The sequence below is a fragment of the Oncorhynchus mykiss genome, chromosome 3, assembly GCF_057628025.1.
Source record: "Oncorhynchus mykiss isolate SJ-2025 chromosome 3, ASM5762802v1, whole genome shotgun sequence".
Classification (NCBI taxonomy): domain Eukaryota; kingdom Metazoa; phylum Chordata; class Actinopteri; order Salmoniformes; family Salmonidae; genus Oncorhynchus; species Oncorhynchus mykiss.
The window spans coordinates 75,556,753-75,580,192 of NC_143024.1; the positions used below are offsets into that span (position 1 = coordinate 75,556,753).

Below are 23,440 nucleotides of genomic sequence, written 5' to 3' on the forward strand. Positions count from 1 at the left end.
AGCTATATTCAGATTTCATACCAGTATTCACCTAGCCCTAGTAGCTATTTCCAAATCATTGTTTGATATTCATGTTGCTCATTAAAACGCAAGCACAATAGCTTTTTTTAAACACATTTATAAAATACATGTATAAAATATAGACAAACAGTATTTTAATTATACAGATATATATTTTTTTGCAGGCAGCCAGCCTTTTATGTGCATCCTATCGTCAACTTGGCCCATTTGTAAAGTTCAGTAAAAAAAGTGAATAAGCTTAATTCTGAAACACCTCTTTAGCTGTTCACTTGTAATACAAATACGTTAAATATACAGTACCAGTCAAAAGTAGGTTGTGTGATTGTGGAGGCCAAGGTCATCTGATGCAGCACTCCATCACTCTGCTTGGTCAAATAGCCTTTACAAAGCCTGGAGGTGTGTTTTGGGTCATTGTCCTGTTGTAAAACAAATGATAGTCCCACTAAGCGCAAACCAGATAGGATGGCGTATCGCTGCAGAATGCTGTGGTAGCCATGCTGGTTAAGTGTGCCTTGAATTCTAAATAAATCACTGACGGTGTGGGGATGCTTTGCTGATGACACTATCACTCGAGTGGCGCAGCGGTTTAAGGCACTGCATCTCAGTGCTAGAGGCGTCACTACAGACCCAGGATCGATTCCAGGCTATGTCACAACCGGCTGTGATTGGGAGTCCCATAGGGCGGTGCACAATTGGCCCAGCGTCATCGGAGTTTAGGGTTTGGCTGGGGTAGGCTGTCATTGTAAATAAGAACTTGTTCTTAACTGACTTGCCTAGTTCAATCACACCTCCTCCTCCATACGTCAGTGGGAGCCACACATGCAGAGATCATCTGTTCACCTACTCTGCGTCTCACAAAGACATGGCAGTGGGAACCAAAAATCTCAAATTTGGACTCATCAGACCAAAGGACAGCTTTCCAGTGGTCTATTGCTTGTGTTTCTGGGCCCAAGCAAGTCTCTTCTTATTGGTGTGGTTTCTTTGCAGCAATTCACACAGTCTCCTCTGAATAGTTGATGTTGAGATGTGTCTGTTACTTTAACTCCGTGAAGCATTTATTTGGGATGCAATTTCTGAGGCCGGTAACTAATGAACTTATCCTCTGCAGCAGAGGTAACTCTGGGTCTTTCCTGTGGCGGTCCTCATGAGAGACAGTTTCATCATAACGCTTTTGTTTGCAACTGCACTTGAAGAAAATCTCCAGATTGACTGATCTTCATGTCTTAAAGTAGGTTGGGTGATTGTGGAGGCCAAGGTCATCTGATGCAGCACTCTGTCGTTTCTCTTTGCTTAATTGAGCTGTTCTTGTCATAATAAGGACTTAGCCCTATTTGGTAAAATACCTTCTGTATAACAACCCTACCGTGTCACACAAAAACTGATTGGCTCTAACGCATTACGAAGTAAAGAAATTCCACAAATTAACAAGCCACACCCGTTAATTGAAATGCATTCCAGGTAACTAGCTCAAAGCTGTTTGAGAGAATGCCAAGAGTGGGCAAAGCTGTCAAGGCAACGAACGGGTGGCTACGTCAAAGAATCTCAAAAATGTAGATTTGTTTAACACTTTTGGTTACTACATGATTCCATGTATTATTTCATAGTTTGTCTTCACTATTATTCTAGAATGTAGAAAATAGTACAAATAAATTAAAACCCTGGAATGAGTGTGTGTCCAAACTTGACTGGTACTGTATATTTGAAATCGAACAAGGTTCAGTTATAAAGCAACTTTATTTTTAAAGACAGTCTCCAGCATCCTGTATTTATTTATTGACAATAAGAATTGTTAACCCCAATTGTGACCCGACCATAAAATATATTTAGTATGTCACCTCTCCCAAATTGTCAGACTTCATATTCCTACCTTTTAGTTTAAAACAGGTGTAGAGTCTCAATTTGCACATTATGAAATCAATGTATAGCCTACACACAACAAAAAAACACACCTAAAAAAGTATACACAGGCAGCAAGAGGAACACAGTACCAAACGAACATTGGTTGGTTTTAAAAAAAGGTTGCAATAATCTTAAGACAATTACACAAAACAAATTGGGTTAGGGAGCTTATGAAGGAACCAGCGCTGTCAACTCTTATTGGAACACATGCACAAAAAAGACTAAATGTAGTCCATGTACATTATACACACACAAAGAGTCTGGGGATTCACACTGGGACATGCAACCCTCAGGATGCGGCAGGGAGAAAGTGCAACACTCATCAGAAGGAGACACTGGGCCGGTCTTAAATTAAAGCCTATTCTCCCCATATTGGGCTACCAGTGCACTCTTTTTAAGCTGAGCCCCAAGTGGAGTGCACTATATGGGGAATAGGGTATCATTTGATATCTGCCTACTATAATTGTGCTCAGTTTGAAATGCTATAACTCCCCAGTCCATGACCAGAGTGAAGGCCCATTGCCATCCAGTCAGTGACTACATGTTCAGCCCTACAGTGGAGTTGTCCAGTCAGTGACCAAAGCTCAAGCTCTACAGTTGTCCACATTCGGTGATGACAATCTTCTTGCTGGGTTTGCCAGTCTTGGTGCCCAGCTCTCCCATTCTGCGGACCACATCCATGCCCTCTCTGACGAAGCCAAAGGCCACGTGTTTAAAGTCCAGGTGCTCAGCCTTCTTCAATGTGATGAAGAACTGGGAGTTGTTGGTGTCTCGGCCATGGTTGGCCATGGACAGCAGCCCCGGACCCGTGTGGCGCACATCAAAGTTTTCGTCCTCAAACTTGTTCCCGTAGATGGACTTCCCTCCTGTCCCGTCCTGGTTGGTGAGGTCGCCACCCTGAGTACAGACAGAAAGATGTTAGCAAAGACTTATCTGATGTGTCCCTATCAAGATACAGATACAAGCTAAATTAGATATAGCTGTGGTTTACAAACTGTTTTGTGTTCCAAGAGGCACTGACTGACCTATTTGGGAAACATGGTATTGAAGATTATGAAAGCACATTGGTGGTTCTGAGTATTGTCTGGTTTCAGTTTAACCTGGTCATCACTAGTTAACAGACAAAGTCATAAACCACACATATTCCTACAACTCATCTTCTTAAAATCTGATTTTAAACCCAACAACAACCGTATATTAAGACAAAAAAAAGCATGTTTTTTCCCATGAATTTTTACAATATAGCCAATTTAGACTTTGTGGCTGTGTTATTTAATGGAAACCTTCCAACCCCACACTCCCCCCTCACCTGACACATGAAGTCCGGTATGATCCTGTGAAAGACAGAGTTGCGCAGCCCGAAGCCTTTCTGTCCTGTACACAGCGCTCTGAAGTTCTCAGCCGTCTTGGGGACAATGTGAGAGAACAGTTCTATGGTGACCATTCCCAGCGGCTCGTCGTCAGCGGAGATGGAGAGGTACACCTGGGGGCAGTTTCATATAGATTATTTTACAGGCCATAATATTAGTAAAACACCCAACAAATGATTTTAGGTGGAGGGGACAAAAGTCGCAGGCTAGGCGCTGACCTGGGGGTTGGCGTCTCTGGAATGTTCCTGGACCCTGGACATCTGGGGGGAGAGGGCCGAGGCCTCTGATGGGCTCATACGGCTCTGACACTCACAGAAGGTCTTCCTGAAACACTCAGCCAGCTCTGCTGTCTTGAACTTGGCTGCCAACTGCTCCACCTTACCCTCACCCTCTGGAGAGAACACAGGATCAATACATTTATCAATTGAGCAACTATATAAGAATCAATATATTTACATAGCGCTGTGTTTGGCGGAGCTGTGTGTAGACCTACCTGCAAAGTCGGTAGCGGTCCAGACGAGGGCTTGGTTGGAGGTGTTCATGGGTTTGAGCTCCATGCTCTGGCAGATGGTGTGATTGGCACACACCTTCAGCACCTGCTCCCTCCTCATCAGCACCCGGTAGAACCTCTTATCGGGGTGGAAGAGGATCTTGATGTCTCCCACACCCCTCTCCTTCCACTGGCCCAGGTCTCTCTCCCAGCGGTACAGCTTGGTACGCTCCTTAAACAGGATCTCCTCATCCTCCTCCCCTGACTTAGTCTCCACCTAGACAACACAGTTACGTGCAGATTAATCAGGAGGGTGTAAGTTTACATAACTTGTATAGAAATGTATCAAATAGAACAGGCAAGATTCTCTGTCACAGACAGAATGTGGAGTCATGACAGCTCTAGACCAAGCCTCCACCTAAAACACATTTACAGTCAATTATAATGACGACGTGGAGTCTCAGCTTGGAATTCAGGAGATAGATTGGGGGCAAGGCCCTGCAATAGCCTAGCGTCCTGTTGAGGGGGTGTACTTGTTCATTAAGCTGCATCACGCTTCAGAAAACAGGTGATAGGCTCCTGTAACCTATGAGCTGTTCCGGCTCGCACAAGCCAAGGATATTTTACTTTATAATGATGACATTCCCAGTAAGGTTAAGTGGAATTAGATTAGTAGCAGTGCATTGATAAGTACCTCTGGTAGGGTGACTATGGGATCAAAGTGAATTTCCACATTATTAGCGTCCTCTTCATGACTCCTCTCCTCCCCTCCTTCAGCTTTGGGTGGGGCTGCAGCTCCAAACAACGTAGCCCCGGCATTCGCCCACGAGAAGTTAGAATCTAAGAAGGAAGCATTTTAAAACTGAAATGTTTGTTTTCACTTAAAACATAGCTCACAGTTGTGTCATGGAAACTTGTAAAACCTTAAAATTAAGCACATATTGAATTTCCTTCAGTCAACTGTATTCAGAAAATGTAGAAGTGCCAACCTTGTTTTCCGAAGGCGAATTCACCCCCGGTGTTCTGTGCCAGATCAGCGAAGGAGATCCCTTCCCCTCCCAGATCACTGAAGCCCAAGGAGCCAAATGAGTTTGGAGCATCTGTAAACGAGAAAATGAATAAAGGATGAGAAGACGGGTTGCTGTACTGGTGTCACAAGTGAGACTGTGCTGCTGTGAGTACATAGAATGTATTCACAAGAGGGACATGCTCTTCCTGATCAGTGTAGAATGCAAAGGGCTCTGCAATGATAAATATCTCATACCCTGAGTAATGGTTGTCGTAAATGTCGATGTGGAGTCCGGCTCCGAGGTCTTCTTGGTAGACAGGTCTATAGGGCTGCTGCTGGTAGCTGCAGGAGTAGAGTCTGACTGATCTGGAGCCTGCTTACCACTGCTGGCTGCAGGGTTTGGAGTTTGACAAGAAACACAACTGCTTGCAGACCCCTCATTTCTAACAAGACATGCGTCACACTCCCACTGCCCTGGCTTTTTGACAAACTGTGCACCAAATCCAAATGAGGCAGTCACTAAAGCTGGGGCACTAGCAACAGGTTTTGCTGAAGGGTTTGAAGTTTGAGCCTGCTCCCCGCTGCTGGAGACCGCAGTTTGAGACTGTGTTGGAGTGGAGTCTGACTGATCTGGAGTCTGCTGGACCTCTGCCTCCTGGATGGTTAATGACTGAGCTGGGAACTCCGCCTCTGCTGCAGAGGACTGAACCTCTGCCTCAGACAGATCTGGAACCTGTACCTGGCTGCTGGGGGACTGGTCTAGGAACTGTTGTTCTGGCACTGTATCGCCGGTGCTGGAGGACACAGCCTCAGATGAAACAGGGTGTGCGCTTCTCTCTGCATCCTGAAACATAACCAAAACATCAATATTTGCTTGAGAGAACTATAGTAGTTTTAATTTCTTATATCCTAATGCCACATAAGATGTTCATCTACATGTGCCAACAAATTAATATACACTGCTCAAAGGGAACACTTAAACAACACAATGTAACTCCAAGTCAATCACACTTCTGTGAAATCAAATTGTCCACTTAGGAAGCAACACTGATTGACAATAAATATCACATGCTGTTGTGCAAATGAAATAGACAACAGGTGGAAATTATAGGCAATTAGCAAGACACCCCCAATAAAGGAGTGGTTCTGCAGGTGGTGACCACAGACCACTTCTCAGTTCCTATGCTTCCTGGCTGATGTTTTGGTCACTTTTGAATGCTGGCGGTGCTTTCACTTTAGTTGTAGCATGAGACGGAGTCTACAACCCACACAAGTGGCTCAGGTAGTGCAGCTCATCCAGGATGGCACATCAATGCGAGCTGTGGCAAGAAGGTTTGCTGTGTCTGTCAGCGTAGTGTCCAGAGCATGGAGGCGCTACCAGGAGACAGACCAGTACATCAGGAGACGTGGAGGAGGCCGTAGGAGGGCAACAACCCAGCAGCAGGACCGCTACCTCCGCCTTTGTGCAAGGAGGAGCACTGCCATAGCCCTGCAAAATTACCTCCAGCAGGTCACAAATGTGTATGTGTCTGCTCAAACAGTCAGAAACAGACTCCATGAGGGTGGTATGAGGGCCCGACGTCCACAGGTGGGGGTTGTGCTTACAGCCCAACACCGTGCAGGACGTTTGGCATTTGCCAGAGAACACCAATATTGGCAAATTCACCACTGGCGCCCTGTGCTCTTCACAGATGAAAGCTGGTTCACACTGAGCACATGACAGACGTGACAGTCTGGAGACGCAGTGGAGAACGTTCTGCTGCCTGCAACATCCTCCAGCATGACCGGTTTGGCGGTGGGTCAGTCATGGTGTGGGGTGGCATTTCTTTGGGGGCCGCCCTCCATGTGCTCGCCAGAGGTAGCCTGACTGCCATTAGGTACCGAGATGACATCCTCAGACCCCTTGTGAGACCATATGCTGGTGCGGTTGGCCCTGGGTTCCTCCTACTGCAAGACAATGCTAGACCGCATGTGGCTGGAGTGTGTCAGCAGTTCCTGCAAGAGGAAGGCATTGATGCTATGGACTGGCCCGCCCGTTCCCCAGACCTGAATCCAATTGAGCACGTCTCGCTCCATCTGTGTTGCACCACAGACTGTCCAGGAGTTGGCGGATGCTTTAGTGCAAGTCTGGGAGGAGATCCCTCAGGAGACCATCCGCCACCTCATCAGGAGCATGCCCAGGCGTTGTAGGGAGGTCATACAGGCACGTGGAGGCCACACACACTACTGAGCCTCATTTTGACTTGTTTTAAGGACATTACATCAAAGTTGGATCAGCCTGTAGTGTGGTTTTCTACTTTTAATTTTGAGTGTGACTCCAAATCCAGACCTCCATGGGTTGATACATTTGATTTCCATTGATAATTTGTGTGATTTTGTTGTCAGCACATTCAACTATGTAAAGAAAAAAGTATTTAATAAGAATATTTCATTCATTCAGATCTAGGATGTGTTATTTTAGTGTTCCCTTTATTTTTTGGAGCAGTGTATTATAGAAGTCTCTTGTGCTTTGCATACCTCTGTCTTGAAGTCCTCTGGCTTGTCTTTCTCTGCCTTGCTGACTACATCAGAAAAAGTTGGAGGCAGCTGCAGCGGCTTGGCTTTCTGCTCCTCATCTGGAGTAGACCTCTTCTCCAACACCACCTCAACCTCCGGGTACAGACCCTCAGCACCTATCTCGGCCTGAGCTGCTGAGAGGAGAAGGTTATTGGAGAGGCAACATTTGGCAAGAAATATCACCAACCTATCAATGGCTATTCATACCTCTCTCTATAGCCAGTTTGGCTATGAAACTTACCAGAATTTGCAGCCTTTCTCTCAGGAGGATCCGGGTACAGTTTTCCATTCAGCGCTTTAACTGCAGTCTCAAAGTCCTCATCTGCAACACAAACTAACGTTAGCAACACGGTCAACTACAATGCGTAAACCTTTGCTCATACAAGTAGAAAAGTTTTGCAAGAGAGCATTGGTGTCATTTCTCACCGTCCGTCTGGTCGTCACTAGTGTTTCCTGGTTCGTTCTGGTAGCAGAAGAAGGTGAGAGGCAGCAAGAGTTCCCTGGCCAAAGCAGCCTGCTCCGCAGTCGGCTGCCTCTCGTACACCACCTCCACCTCACTGTCATCATCAGCCTTTGCCTGGGGGGGTGCTATAACACAACACAAAGAGTGAGACAACTCAGGAGACCCCTTCCTACAGAGGAGTATACAGAACAGAGACGTTGAAGGCAGTAACAGAATGATACAACTTTATTAACCTACAAGGTGAATTTGCATAACATAATCCCAAATTACTGTACAATAAATGGATCTACAGAACATTTTAAGACTTGACTCAACTATGCTGCAAGGTTGTTTGGTACTGTAGGGCAGACAGGCTAACATTTAATATCCTAAAAATGGTTCACCTGCTAAAAAAGTCACAAAACCATTTTACTAAGGAGGTAGTTGCATGTCTAGGGTTAGTTCCAAACCGTAACACATGCATCTCAAAAATATTGACATCATGCATTTCACCACACCAAGCAAGCAGTCTCATATCTCTGAGAATGCGTTAACTATGGCAGAAGTGAATCTCAAAAGGTATCAAACATCAGAACCATGGATCTACAGTATACTGTACACGAGGCCAACCATATAGGATTCCAGTTACCATTTCCTACTGGTTTTCTAAAACCAATTCATATGCCAATTAGCTTAATACAAACATCCCCATAAAAATCTATCAGTTTAAGCCAGAGACACTAAAAGTATGTGACCAAAAGTGAGTGGACACCGCTTCAACTTAGTGGATTTTGCGATTTCAGCCACACCCATTTGACAGGTGTATAAAAATAGAGTACCAAGCCATGCAATCTTCATTTACAAACATTGGCAGTAGAATGGTCCGTACTGATGAGCTCAGTGACTTTCAACGTGGCACGTAGCGTCCGGAAAGTTTGGGCTACATACTAGTATATACCCCTCTATGGAAAGGTGAAACAGGAACATGTTTTTTTTGCTCTAGGATGGCCACAGCCCTTACAAGACTTGTCTGAAGGTCCCCTGGTACCAGTTGAAAAATAATAATATTAGTATATGGCCAAAAATAAGGGGTTTAAATAGATGTAAAAATAAAAATAAAGTATCCATATCTCTCTCAGATACAGGACAGACATTGTTCCATGTAGTAAAGTTGTTATTCTATGTGTTTGTATGGGGCTAATGCATAAAATTCTAAATCAAATAAAATGATCTTTGGTATGACCTTAATAGATGACCATCCGGTGGTAGAAAAACGAACGCTCGTAACATACACATTGTACCTGGGTTTGAAATCTGAGACATACTGGAAATCTCTGGAACGAACCGGACCAGACAAGGTGTTGCCTTTCACACTGTTGCTACCCATCCTGGACTAAAAATGTGTGTGACGTTTAAGAGTGTGTGTGACAGTACATTCCTGTCAGGAAGCATGGCTGGAATCTCCCCGTGTCTCCTTTCAACAGAGGGAGAAGAACTCTATCATCGCCAACACTCCACTGGCCGCTACCAGGAACTTAGTCCTTTCACCTTTCTATTAGCTAAACAGCTTGCCTAACTTTTATTTGCAGTAAGCCTAACAAGCAAAGTTTGAAATGTGTTCCACCCTCTTGTAGCTTTAGTGACACTTGTCAAGGAGTGCCCTCGAATGCAACTCTGGACCTCAAAGCCAGTTCCAGTGCATTTTTTCAATGTCCCCCTCTATAATCAGGGACTGATTTAGACCTGGGACACCAGGTGTATGCAATTAATTATCAGGTAGAAGAAGAAAAAAAAACAGCAGTCTCTGGATCTTGTAAGGTAAGCGTTGAATACCCCTGCTTTAGAGTAACAGTAACTCTTGAGTATCAGATGGCATGCAGCTCGTTAGGTTGTTGTACTAAAGGTTTGTATGTTCCACTCGTTGCATGCGGGTTAAGACCGGCTACAAAGCAGGCCCAGCCAGGTGACAAATGTGTAGGTGACGTGTCACAGCACACACACAGTGCAGTGACAGAGTACCTGGGGGCTCAAATTGGGTGGATGAGGTGCTGGTCCAAAAAGCCATTGGGTTATCTTTGAAAAGCCTAAAATCCAATCCTACAAAATAATGGTTGGCAGGTGAGACAAGCTGGAATTGGGGGGGGTTGGATTAATAAATTAAAGTGTATTGAAATGAGTCTTCAGTAAGATTCAAGTTGAACATCATTTCATTATCTAAGTGTAATGGATTCTAAAATCTTTCTATATTCTGTCCTGTCTCCATCTGCCTTCATGAAGATGTAGCCCACTATAATTCTTTGAAAATGGAGTGACTGCATTATCCTTAGGGGATTTGATTACTAGGCAAGTGTACAGTACAAGTGTACTCGATTATATAATTGATGACATCTGCTATCATATTTAAACTATATCATTAAATTACAAGGGAGAGGAAGTAGATGTAAATTAGGCTAATGGGAGTGACTGGGTTAAGTTTGTGCTAACAACAGTGTGGGCTGGTGGAAGAAGCAATGAGATGAACCAATGGGACATGACTGGAATCACAACGGGGTCAAATTGTGTGAAAACTCCATCGTGGGGGGGGGGGGAAATCACCATTCAAAAACAAGCAGTTCACCAGATCAACAAAATCAACTAAGAAAGGATAACAATAACAGGCTTACCCTTTTCTGGGATTTTGAATGCAGGTGAGGACTGGGAGGTCCAACCGCTGTCTTTAGCCTTGGAGCTTTCTGAAGAACCATCCTCCTTGGACAACAGGAGGCTGCTGCCAAAGATCTTCTGGAGAGAGTCGGTTCCGAAGAGGAACTTGGGAGGAGACATCACCATCTTAGAGGGGTTGAGAGGGCTGTGTGGTGTAGAAGTTGAGGCCTTGCTGTCAGGGGTGTGGAAAGTCTCAGAAGACAGCTCTGTCCGTTCTCTGGTGGTCTCCTCCAGGATGGCCACAGCAGCCTGTCCACACACTGTCATCCCTGGAGCTGTTTCTACCTCCTGAGGAAGGGTCTCACATGAGGCTATGGGCGTGACCAGAATCTCATTCTCTTGGGCGGTTTTAGCCTCGTCAAAGATGTCTCTGAAAGAGTTGGCCACATCCTGCAGTTTAAACCGCACTGCTAACTGCTCCACGTTTCCCTCAGCTACCTCAGCAAAGTCAATGGCACTCCAGACCCAGGCCTTCTCAGCACCCTTCATGGGCTCCAACTTCATAGAAGACGTGACCCAGTGGTTGGCGCAGATCTTCAGGACTTGGTCCCGCCTCATGAGAAGTCTGACCTGTTTGGTGTCGTAGTTCTGCAGTATCTTAAGGTCTCCGATGCCCCTCTCCTTCCACTGGTTCAGGTCTTTGTCATAGCGGTACAGCTTTGCTCTGTGGCTGAAACACACATTTTCATTCTCCTCTCCAGTGGAGATCTCCACCAGGTCTGGCAGGGGAACCACAGGCTCAAAGTACAGGCCATCCCTCTCCTCTTCCTGGGTCATGTCTTGCTCCTCGTCCACAGACACCCCGCTCTGGTTCAGCTTGGCCGGTGACTTGGTAGGACTGATGACAGGCTGGAAGCTGAAGTTAAAGCCAGCTGTGGATTCTCCAAAGCAGAAGAGGTTCTTCCTGATAGGGCTGCTTGCTAGGGGTGAGGTGTAGACAGATGTGTCAGCACTGTCGTCCAGAGCCTCCTCTCTCAGGTCATAGTTGTCCCATTCTAAGGTAGGACCAGTGCTCTCCACGTGGGGCTTGATGATCAGACCTGAGGTGTTACTGGCTGTTGTGATGTTAGCTTGGCTGTCGTCCTCCTTGATCTTTGTTTTGTCATCAGTCAGGAAGGATTTAAGGTCTTTCAGACCGGATTTCATCTCCTCTGCCTTCTGGATGAGATGTGCAGTTCTGCCTGTGTCAACAAGCTTGTGAGGAGTCTGCAGTGGGATGTCCAACAGGAGCCTCTGACACTCCTCAAACTTAAGCTTGAACTCCTCAGCCAGCTCAGGGGTTTTAAACTTGGCAGCGAGTTGCTCCAGTTTGGCATCTCCTTCTGAGAAGTCATTAGCAAGCCACATCCAAGCTTTGTCGGAACCAGCCAAGGGCTTCAAGTTCATGGTGGTGGTGATCCAGTGGTTGGCACACACCTTCAGGACCTGTTCTCTCCTCATCAGCACCCTCAGCCTGCCGTTGGTGGCATTCTTCAGGAACTTGAGGACTCCAACACCCCTCTCCTTCCACTGGCTGATGTCTCCGTCAAACCTGAAGAGCTTTACTCTCTGTGAGTAAAGTGCCTGTTCATCCTCCTCTCCTGTGACCAGGTCCACTTTATCAGGCATCTGGACCACAGGTTCAAACTGGATATCATCATTCTCTTCTGTTTTGTATACATCCTCTTCATCCTGGTCAGCGGAAGTGTCTGCCCACTGGTTTGACTGAAGGGATGTGAACAGCTGCTCGCCACCGTGGGTGAAGTCTTTGCAATTGGAATCGGTCTGTCCAAACTTGAAGTCTCCTTGTGAGTTCTTAGCCAAATCTGCAAAACTGAAGTCATTGGGTTTGCCATTCTCATCGGTGTTGTCCACTGAAGGCACTGATGCAGGTATACCGACGCCAGATTCCTTCTCTTTTTCTCTGTGCTGCTCTGCGATATTCTTCAGGAACATGGACGCAGACCCTGAAGCAGGAGTCTGAGTTTCATCTGGTGGGGTTTCCTTTGCCGAATCTTGTGTGCCAAACTTAAAGCCACCTGCTGGGACGGGCATATTGAAAGAGAAGCCTGCAGCACTGGAGCCACTGCTTTCAGCCTGAGGGGTCTCAAACTTGAAGGATGCAGGGGCACATGTATCAACTTTGCTTGTGCCAAACTGAAAAGAGCTGTCATTGTTGAAGTTTGCTTTAAACACATTGCCTACAGGCTGAGTAGATGTACTTTGACTCCCAAGGCTAAAGCTGAAGGATGAGCTGGAGGGGGTGGCTGTGCTCTTAGTGTTGGGTGTCTGACAGGAGACACATTGACTAGCAGAGCTGTCGTTTCTGACTAGACATGTGTCACAGTCCCACTGTCCCCCCTGTTTGGCAAACATGGCCCCAAGAGAGGAGGTGTTGCTAGCGTTGGGTGTCTGGCAGGAAACACACTTAGAAACTGATGCATCATTCCTCACTAGACAGGTGTCACAGTCCCATTGTCTGTCCCTCTTAGCAAAAAGATCACCAAATCCCGACACTGTTGGCTTTGGTGGTGGTGCTACCTCAACTGTTGATTTTGCTGAGGGATTTGGAGTTTGACAAGAAACACAACTGTTTGAGGAGGCCTGGTTTCTTACAGCACACATGTCACAGTCCCACTGCCCTGGCTTTTTGCTAAACTGGGCACCAAATCCAGAACCTAATGGATTGGTTAAGGGCTTTGATGCTGCTGCACTATCTACAACAGTTTTGGCTGCATGGTTTGGAGTTTGACAAGAAACACAACTATTTGAGGAGGCCTGGTTTCTTACAGCACACACGTCACAGTCCCACTGCCCTGGCTTTTTGCTAAACTGGGCACCAAATCCAGAACCTAATGGATTGGTTAAGGGCTTTGATGCTGCTGCACTATCTACAACAGTTTTGGCTGCATGGTTTGGAGTTTGACAAGAAACACAACTGTTTGAGGAGGCCTGGTTTCTTACAGCACACACGTCACAGTCCCACTGCCCTGGCTTTTTGCCAAACTGGGCACCAAATCCAGAGCCAAATGGCATGGTTGAGGGCTTTGATTCTGCTGCTACTTCTGCTGTGGTTTCTTTATTCTTACCAAACTGGGCTCCAAAACCAACAACAGGTATAGAAGTGGTGCCACTGGTTCCAAATGTAAAGGAGGAGGGTATCTGAGCTCCAAAAGCCCCAAATCCCTTTCCAATAGATCCTGCGCTGCTGGTGTCTTTTGACAAGTCAGCTCCAAATCCAAAAGTAAATCCTCTCACTGAAGCTGCCCCACTAGTAAAGCCTTTGGTTTCAGTAGCCAGTTTGCTGTCTGTCTCTGACAGGGAATTAGGGTTGGCAGTCTGACAGGCAACACACTGCATAATTGTAGCAGCATTTCTTACATAACACACATTGCAGTGCCACTCCCCGTCCTTCTTTGCAAACTGGGCAGCAAAGTTTGTCACCTGAGGAGCAGATGAATTAGGAGAAGTTGCTTTCCTATCTGGCTGATCTTGCTGCTTTTCTGGAGATTTGGGAACTATCTTCTGAGCCTCTTCAAACTTTGTTTTGAAGAGCAATGCCTCGTCTGCCGTTTTATACCGGATGGCCAGTTGCTCAGGCCTTGGTTCCTCATCTGCATAATCAATGGCATTCCAAACCCAGGACTTGTCAGAGCCAGCAATTGGTTTCAGGAGCATATCTGGCGTGATGTAGTGGTTAGCACAGATCTTCAGAACCTGCTCCCTCCTCATCAGCAGACGCACTTTCCCTGATGTATTGTGCTTTAGGATTTTGACTATGCCGATCCCCCTCTCTTTCCACTCCTTTGTCTCTGCGTCAAATCTGAATAGCTTGGACCTGTTACAGAACATCTCCTCTTCTTCCTCCTCTCCAGTCTTCACATCTACTTTGTCAGGGAGGGGCACAATGGGCTCAAAGTGAGGCCCATCCTCATCCTCCTCCACATGTGTGCTGTCGTTATCGCTCTCCGGTCCTTTCTCCACCGCTGTGTTTTCCAGCCCAAATACCGGCTTGGTCTGATCAGTGAAACTAAATGGCTGTTCAATTTTTTCAAACAGGTTTGGTTTGTCCCGACTCTGGGATGCATCAGTGAAGGAGAAGCCTGCCACACTTTTAGTGCCAAAGCTAAATATCCCTCCCTGGCTAAGAGACTCAACCTCTGAGGGGCCCTCCGATTTGGTGGGAATGTCTGATGTCAGAAGCCCCAACAGGTTCTCACTGTTTTTGGCTTTGAAGGTAAAGTCCCCATCGTTGGATTTGAAGTTGGAGTTGAATTTAAAGGCAGCAGATGATGGAGTGGACTGGGCTACTACTCCAGCACCAAAGCCAGGCACCTTAAGAGGCTCAGCAGGGACCTGCTGGCCAAAGGCGATCTTCCCAAAGTCCACAGGCTTCCCCTCAATGCTCTTTGGTGGTTGGACAGGTACGACTGAGGGCTTGGTGAAGTAGCCAGGCTCTGGGAGGGGAGGGTTGGTGGTGGGCTGAGAGTGGCCGTAGTATTCCTCGCTGTATGGGGAGAGTAGACTGGTTGCTGGTGACTCGAAGTGGAGGGGGGTGCCGAAGACCTGGTCTTGAGGAGGGTAGATGCAGGCTGGTGTTGACTGCAGGGGAGGAGTGTTAGTGGGCTGCTGGTAGGTATACATGTGCTGCTGGGGTGGCAGGCGGTTGACTCCATACACAGGAGCCTGAGACAAAAGGAAAATTAATTCAAACCTAATTCAAATTTGTCACGGAAAATACTCCCCCACTTCCAAGTATCTAAACCATTCTGAATGCTCAAAAAAAAAATCAAGGTATAAACACCGACCTTTGTTGGGGTAACATTGGCTGCAGGACGAAGGAGATACTGTCCGGAGTTATAAGCAGGGGATTGATTGAAATACATAGATGGGGCCTGTGTGGTGGCAACTGTAAACAAAAAGCGAAAAGGTTCAAATCAACAGTCATAATTTAATATCCTAGCAACATTGCTATTTCAGTATTCCTAATAATACAGCCCGAAACTACACAACTCAGTTGTGTACTGCGTTCCTACCGGTGAGGGGTGCTACATGGAAGGTCTGTGTTGGGGGGTAGCCCTCCTGCATGCTCTCAGCCCCATACCCATCTCCATACATCCTTTGGTGGGGTGACGCCATGCTGTCTGACGAGTTATGTCTCAGGTCATGGACCTCATTCTGCAACCCAACCACACAATACTTAACACAGAAACCATGCATGGACATCTAGAATTTAATTAATAGGCACACTTGACATGGGCAACATCTCCCATATCATCAAAGACAATGAAGCCAGGGGCTGACCTTAAGGGCCTCCACCTGCTGGCAGAGCATCTGCAGGAGGGACTTCTGGTGCTCTGCCCAATGAGGTGGTGTCTTGGGGAAATCAGGAAGCGGAGGAGAAAAATAACATTTCCATTATATTTTTCATGTCAAAGTATTTCTATTATTTAGATGAGAAAAAAACCTGTACGGTAAATCTAAAACTGAAGTACATGAATGTCCATGTTTAAAAACTATAGGAAGAGCATCAGTGTCTCAGTGTACAACACATTAGGAACACCAGCCCTTTCCATGACACACGGACCTGGTGAAAGCTATGATCCCTTATTGATGTCACCTGTTAAATTCACTTCAATCAGTGTAGATGAAGGGGAGGAGACAGGTTAAATAAGGATTTTTAAGCCTTGAGACAATTGAGAGATGGTGTGTGAATGGGCAATAACATTTTTAAGTGCCTTTGAACGGGGTATGGTAGTAAGAGCCAGGTGCACCGGTTTGAGTGTGTCAAGGACTTCAACGCCGCTGGGTTTTTCCACATTCAACACTTTCCCTGTATGTATCAAAAATGGTTCACCACCCAAGGACATCCAGCCAACTTGCGTCTGTGGAAAGCATTGGAGTTAACATGGGCCAGCATCCTTGTGGTACGCGTGACACCTTGTAGAGTCCATGTCCTGACAAATTGTGGATGTTCTAAAGACAAAATGGGGTGCAACTCAATGCTACGAAGGTATTCCTAATGTTTTGTACACTCAGTGTATGTTTACAAGTCAACATTTATCATACCATGTGTCTTTTGGAGGAAGGGACAAAGCTCTTGCTGGGGGAAGGGGTTAAAGGGGCGAATTTGATGTGAGCGACTGAGGCAGCAGGCTCAGTAAACTGAGGGCTGAAGTGGACCGGTCTGCCCTCTTCATCCATCGCTTCTCCAATCTCCCCTAGCTGCTGGTTCACATCGTTCAGGAGATCCATCACCGCTTCCATTGAGACGGGCAGCTGGGACAACACACAGTGAATATGATTGAATGTCATGCTTCCAACTCTTAAATCTTCGATTACATATTTTTGGCAAATAGTCATGTGTATGGATGCCGTATATTGAAGTGTGTAACCTTGTCCATGTCGTCAGCATTGGCATTGTAGATCTTGGACAGGTAAGTTCTGAACTTCCTGAGGAACATGACACACCTGTCCCGAGTCTCCTCCACCCCACTACCAGCCTCCTCAGACAGACGCTGGAAGATCTACACACACAGATATATCAAAAGGCACAATTCATAACAAATGCATTTATGGTAAGACATTAAAAAACAAATGCTGCCTGTACACTTTGTTTTTTACTGGCAGCTGCACTAGAAGGCATGGCACTAAAGCACAGAGTGGGAGAAGTGCAGGGGATTGACTACCAGAGCAAGGTAGAGCAGTGAACCCCTCACTACATACCCTAGCTAGGTGCCAGTTAGAAGAGATGTTGTTGATGGTCTCCAGAGTAGTAATAGCCTCCTCTGTCCTCCCCTCGACATCCAAGAGGGTTGCAAATGCTATCATGGCCTCCTCCTCAAAGCCCTTCACTGATGGGATCTGAGATTAACACACAAACGCAACCTCACTAACCAATGAAAATAGAGCAATGCATGATTAAGCCTGGACTTGTCAACTTTCACAATTGGCATCAGTGATATGAAAAGTCTACACGTGTCAATGCTTTAACTCAGCAGACTAACAAGTATTGTGGAAAGCTAGGTTCTAATCCAGTCGGTCAGAGAAGCAGCTGTGTTGGTCGCTCACCTGTATGTCTCTCGAGGGAAAGTGTATGAAGAGAGGGTCCAGGGGTTCAGGGATGCTGCGTCTTTGCTTGATCTTGTCCAGCAGGGGGAGCACCACCTTCCAGTAGTGGACACTACGCCCTATGTACTCCTTCTGGTCATAGTAGGAGTTCACACCAACCCCCTGGGAACAACACAGCAGGTGTTAAATCTAAATGCAGAAATGGCATTGCTTCAAATCATCCATTATAACGAAGCACTCATCGTTCTGAGTCGCATTCTCAGAGGTAGTTTAAAGCAGACATAATTTACTGTACCAAAGGGAAATTGCTGATGTGTACTATTCTGACTAGACCAAGAGTTATAAATAATGACCATACACTAATTGGAAGTTATAAATACTATTGAGTTAATGGCGGGGGAAATCATTTCAGACAGACGCCTAGCATGTAGACTTCTGTAGTGTGTGACAGAAAAAGGCAGGTCTGCCGTCTGGCCGAGGTGCATACCGTTGAGCTGAGGTGCTGGGCCCAGTGTATGGGCAGGGCTGGTTGAAGGCCATGTTTCTCTCCAGCTCGAAGGGTGCTTAGTCCATGTTGAACGGTCATCCTCAGTTTGGCTGACATGCCAGGCCTATTTTAAAAAATATATATATTTTTTTTTAAAAGACAGAAGCAGAATCATTGTCATGTTAACCACAGAGTCACCAGTCAGCTTGATTTCTCCATCATGGGCCTTTACATTTTAACACAACTTATATAATATCTGTGATCAGTTCAAGTGAGGGAGGAGGGAATGGTGTCTGGGTAACTTTTACAGAGCTAGCTTGGGTAGTAAAACGCTTGATTTCAGCCATCTATCATATAAGTATAGCGATGAACCCGTAGTGACTCACGCAGCTTGTTTGTGTATGAGGCTGTAGACGGCGTCCCACCATTCCCTCTGTCTGTCTGTGGAGAGGAGGCGGAGGAGGGGCAGGGGCAGGCAGCGGGGCTCATGGAGTTGCTGTTGACCAGTAGAAGTGATCCTGGCCCTCTCCTGGAGCTGTGTGTGACTGCACCACACCACCCCACACAGGAACACCTAGAGAGGAGAGAATCACCCCAGTGTATTGCATTAGTTCTTAGAGCAGTGGTCACCAACCGGTCGATCGCGTTCGACTTGTCGATCTCCAAGGCATTTCTAGTCCATCGCCAAACATTTCTGTAAAAAATCCAACAACTAATCCTTGTGTTCCTATTTCTTTTTTATTAGTCTCGGGCTGTTGGTGGTAGGTGCAGCCAATTCAGCTGCCCTGCGCACTGGGTAGGCAAACGGTTGCCATTTCATGTGTCTGAAGGTACAAACTGCCTTCCCGGTGGGCCTGGAGAGGAAATAAAGTGCACTACGCTACCGCTGGCCAATCAGATTGCTCAGATGACCGAGTCTGCAGTAACGTAGCAGGCATAATATAAATCCTCGGCAAAATTGATACTGAGATTTCAAAATGTTTAAAACCATGACTAGAGAGAGACTGTCAACGAATACAGCAGAGCTGCTGGTTTTATGAGTTGTTGTTTAAGTTCTTACTCAGCACTGTCAACACTTTGTATTCGACACTTTTATAACCAATAAAACGTGCGTTCTTTTTACCACTCAGGGATACAACAAGCAGCGCAGCAGTAATGAATGAGTAGGAAAGTGTATCGATAAGCTTGCGTTATTGTTAGTGGCTTGAGTCTTTTTTTACGTTGAGGAATATTTTACTTTCTCTGTTCACAACATGAATTTGTGCATGAGGCCGAAATAATGTGGTGCGACTCGAGTTCCGCCATCAGCTGGAAGACGGTGTCCCTTTTTGGTCAGTGTCAGCGGAGGGATGTTGACAGTTGGACCCTCAGTCTGCTGCTCTCTCCCTCCGCTAAGACTGACCAGCAGATGCAGGCACCATCAGCCCAGTAAAATAAAAAAGCTAATGATTTAAATGTATGCTTACTCAGCTGTGCCTCACAAGTAATACAACAACTGATCTATTACTGGTGTGATCATATAGCCTACCTCAAATTTTGAAATATGATTTTTTTTAAATGTCCGAACAACAATGCATTGGCAGGTAAATTCAAGCAAAGCCAATATGCAGTGAAAATGTAAGCTGTAGACCCAATACTCCACAAACCTCATTGCTAAAGTACTGTTTTAATTGGTTAATTTTGCATAGGCTTACATTTTTTATGTTAATAAAAATAAAAAAAAATCAGTGGTAGATCTCGGCATGCATTGACTCAGAAAGTGATCCTGACTCAGAAAAGGTTGGTGACCACTGTCTCAGAGCATTCAAGGTCTTTGTATAAATTAAAAATTAAGCAAAAGAAAACAAACGATATCATTCGAAGGACAGTATTAGAAGATTGTTACAAGGCTGTTGAGCCTTGTAGAGACAGATATTGTAGAGCCACCCCAGCCACACCCACCTCCAGGTCTAGCAGGCAGATAGACTCAGGTGTGTTGGTGTCCAGTTTGGAGGTCTCCAGGATGAGCCTGGGGAACAGCTGTTTGAGCCAGTCCCTCAGAGCAGGCCTCTGGGCCATGAGAGACCACTGGAGACCCAGCCAACACAGCTGCTGGAGGTCACCTCCTTTGAGCTGGATGGAGCCTGAAGACAGGAGGAGCAGGGTTACACAGGGAACTTGTGAGATCAGCTTGTCTCCGGTTGTGTAGACCCACACACATACCGTTGTCCCGTTTGATGAGGTCAGATATCGCTGGAGCCTGTGTGTTGATGGAGCGGATGTCGTCGTTGCCGATGAAGGAAGTACCGGCCGGAGCCTGAAGCCCAAACAAAAGCTCAAACAGAGAGCCCTGACCACTACGGTTACCAAACGCCTCCACCACGTCTCTGACAAAGGTATGAGTGTCAGGATTGAGGTTAAGCAGCATGTGTCCAGCCTGGCTCTGTCTGTCACTGGCCAGCAGCTCCAGATGCTGAAGAGAAGACTGGTCCCCTTTAATCACCTTGCTCTTCGGCCCCGGGACCTAAATAGGAAGAATGAAAAGAAGTTGGATACAACATGAAAGACACTGTCATTTGCTAAATACAAAGCTTCTAGTTTGTGTGCATTACCTGGTAAGCCAGTAGATAGCAGAGAGCAGCCAGGTCAATGACAGCCCTCCACTGCTGTTCTCTTTCCTGAGCCATCTTCAGCAGCAGAGTGCCAGCATGCAGGTACAGATGTCCCCTCATCTCCACATAGACCTCAGACAGATCATCTGTTACACTGCCCGCTGTCTTCTTCAGGCCCTGCATCGCACAGTCAAAACTACACAGAGCGAGACAGGTGTTAAATAAGGTTCGAACACACTGCTACTAATCTAGTAGGACTCTACAGAGTGACGCTCTAATGCAGAAACTCTGTTGGTAGACTAAGCATGGATTAACTATAGCCAGTACCAGTAGTCATGTTTCCCTGCCTAGCCTGGTTCTGACAAACACACCTCCCAAGGGCCTTGATGCTAGGCTGCAGTCCTTTTCCCGACAGGGTCAGTCTCAGCAGGCTGCAGTGGGCCAAAAGTAGCTCTCTCTGCAGATGTCTACTCATCTCCTCATTGGATGAAACACTGGGCTGGGCTAGGAAATCCTGAGAAACACCAAATTAAGCACTTTACCATTGTACATGTAATTCCATAAGTGTATATTGTATTTTGTGAGCATCCTGCTGACCTGTAGAGTGTGTACTACAGTAGAGTACCAGTCCAAGCTGGATCTAAGCAGGCCTCTCTTCTCTGTAGCCAGACAGTGTTTGACAGCCTCCTCCAGCCTGCCATCAGAGGAGAACAGCTGAACCAGCTTTATGTTGATATGGGCATCGCCAGGTCTCATAGCCAGCTCTGCCTGCAGCAGGTCAAACAACTGGTTCCGTCCCTGCTGGCCCTGTCGATTCAGTAGCCGCTCCTATAGGGGGTAGAAGGAGAGTTAGCAAGGATTGTTAAAGAGCAGATTTTTTTTAAACAGCTGATTATTTTTTGAACAGAAGTTTCTAGTCCCCAGCACCAGTCTGCTGCTCAACAACTGTTCCTGAGGGGAGAGAGAGGAGGGAATATGCATCAAACAGCTGATTATTTTTTGAACAGAAGTTTCTAGTCCCCAGGACCAGTCTGCTGCTCAACAACTGTTCCTGAGGGGAGAGAGAGGAGGGAATATGCATCAAACAGCTGCCAACTCAACAGGCAGGTAGTGATCTTAGGTCAACCCTGTGCCACAAGTTTCTAAACAATCCTCCAGTCACAATGCAGGCGGTCTTTAACCTTGACACACTATTTCAGGTTAGCCACACCATTTACAAAAAGCCCAAAATGCTTTTAATACAGGAAATCAATACAGTGTTAGAGTTCTTACCTTGATGTTGAAGACAGCAGGATTTGCAGGCAGCAACTTGGCAGCTTTCTCCACCCAGAACTCTGCTCTGCTGTCTCTCTCTGTCTTACTGACCAGCAGCTCAGCCACCTTCAAAACCAGGTCCCTCTGGGCTGGGTTCAGGTCCACAGACCGCTGGACACACAATTAAAGACTTGAAAGCATCTTTACACTGTCAGATAGTTAGGTTTGCAATCGGCATAGCCGGTTTTTGTTTTTTAGGGATTAGCTTTAATATTACAGATAGAGTATGACTTCTATCAATGTAATAATTTCCAATCACCCCATTTCTTTAGCTGTTTCTTCAAATAAATTATATAAAACTGGATGACTGACAAAGCCTAATGGACAGACTAATAAGATACTAGAACATTAATAAGTAAGTGAGCAACTGGCAGGAATATCAGCTTGCCTTGTAACATCCTACGGCCTTGTTGATATCTCCTTCCCTCTCATAAAGCTGGCCCAGGAACTTGTGTGCTTTGGGATCTCTCTCAGCCACAGTCAGATATTCCGAAACATGTCTAAAAAAAAGGGGACCAGACATTCTGAATAAACACACAAAATATGTAGAATCCCACTTCAATATGTCAATGTGTTCAGGGCATACCTTTTTGCAAGTTCATACTCCTTAGCCTCGAAGTATAATTTAGCAAATAAAAATCCTTTAATTGGTTTCTGTGGAAAGAGAACATATGAAGGCCTAGTTTAAAATAAGGTTAAACTCATATATAGTTATAACAGCTAGTTAGCCAACTACTGAAGACAGACATGGTTACCTATTGTATTTTAAAGTTCATTAAAAACTTAGGTAGCCAACTAACTTAGTTGCCTAATGCATACGAAAATCGTACCAGCTTCCTGTTAGTCAGATCCATTCAAATATAAAATTGCTAACTAACTAGAATTTTATTTTTAAAGGCGATCATGGCTATCTTCATAGGAAGAGTGACACAACTAATGTATGAGATGTTTCAAAATATAGCCAGCCCTGTTGCCCGCGCGTTTTCCACACACGGAATTCTTCACTGCGATGGATGAACTTGAGAAGTGTCACATTTGCCAGCGTAGTTAGCGAACGTTAGTTATCCAAAATGAAGGATCCGTTAGCTACTTGTTGTTTCAGATTTAGTCTGTGGCTAGCTAGTTACTTTCAATGCTTGCAGTACTGCTAGCTATCATACCAGGCCATCATGGCCGTTAGCTTAGCTAGCTAATACACGCAGGATGAAGTGAAGCCGGTTGGACTCACCTCTTTGAGTGAAGGAGAGGAACTCTGTACTGAATAAATATAGCGTTCCACTTCGGCCTTACTTCGCCGCATGGCTGTGTAAAGCGTATTTTCTTGTTATTTCAAAACTAGAATTGCACAGAATTACAAAAATCGGCAGGAATCCTATTCTCCACTCTAGCCATGAGAACGTCAAATGGCAGCGGTACTCACGTGGATTCCAACCACGAGCTGTGATTGGTCAAGACTTAGCCAATCACATTTGAAAAAGTACACACTGAACGTGTACTAGCCGAAGGCT

At 45.8% G+C, this 23,440-nt stretch overlaps 1 protein-coding gene across 4 annotated transcripts; it reads right to left on the bottom strand.

Annotated features, from left to right (window-relative positions):
- Positions 1–1,736: 1,736 nt before the first annotated feature.
- LOC110520375 (E3 SUMO-protein ligase RanBP2) lies at positions 1,737–23,378 on the bottom strand. 4 transcript variants are annotated; one of them, XM_090230151.1, is made up of 30 exons: positions 23,161–23,378; positions 22,519–22,586; positions 22,321–22,432; positions 21,891–22,043; positions 21,216–21,446; positions 20,990–21,132; positions 20,619–20,814; positions 20,230–20,530; positions 19,969–20,150; positions 18,414–18,601; positions 18,028–18,151; positions 17,541–17,702; positions 17,196–17,333; positions 16,865–16,996; positions 16,539–16,748; positions 15,774–15,845; positions 15,506–15,647; positions 15,278–15,378; positions 10,451–15,155; positions 9,807–9,884; positions 7,772–7,933; positions 7,587–7,667; positions 7,307–7,476; positions 5,045–5,633; positions 4,770–4,880; positions 4,475–4,620; positions 3,784–4,057; positions 3,509–3,681; positions 3,230–3,403; positions 1,737–2,817 (listed from the first exon to the last, which is right to left on the bottom strand). In XM_090230151.1, the coding sequence occupies exons 1-30, from the start codon at positions 23,230–23,232 to the stop codon at positions 2,512–2,514; spliced, it is 9,696 nt and encodes a 3,231-aa protein (XP_090086277.1). In that variant the 5' UTR covers positions 23,233–23,378; the 3' UTR covers positions 1,737–2,511. The 4 variants fall into 4 exon arrangements, with proteins under 4 accessions (XP_090086277.1, XP_021453318.2, XP_090086279.1 ...); XM_021597643.3 differs by having other exon boundaries at positions 7,307–7,479; XM_090230153.1 differs by lacking the exon at positions 9,807–9,884.
- Between the last annotated feature and the right edge of the window lie 62 nt (positions 23,379–23,440).

Excerpts from the sequence above, each read along its gene's own strand:
- LOC110520375 (XM_021597643.3), bottom strand. The coding sequence starts at position 23,232 with ATGCGGCGAAGTAAGGCCGAAGTGGAACGCTATATTTATTCAGTACAG. Across the intron at positions 20,531-20,618 it reads GCTATCTACTGGCTTACCAG|GTCCCGGGGCCGAAGAGCAA; the intron begins GTAATGCACACA and ends CTTCCTATTTAG. Across the intron at positions 20,151-20,229 it reads CCTCATCAAACGGGACAACG|GCTCCATCCAGCTCAAAGGA; the intron begins GTATGTGTGTGG and ends TCCTGTCTTCAG.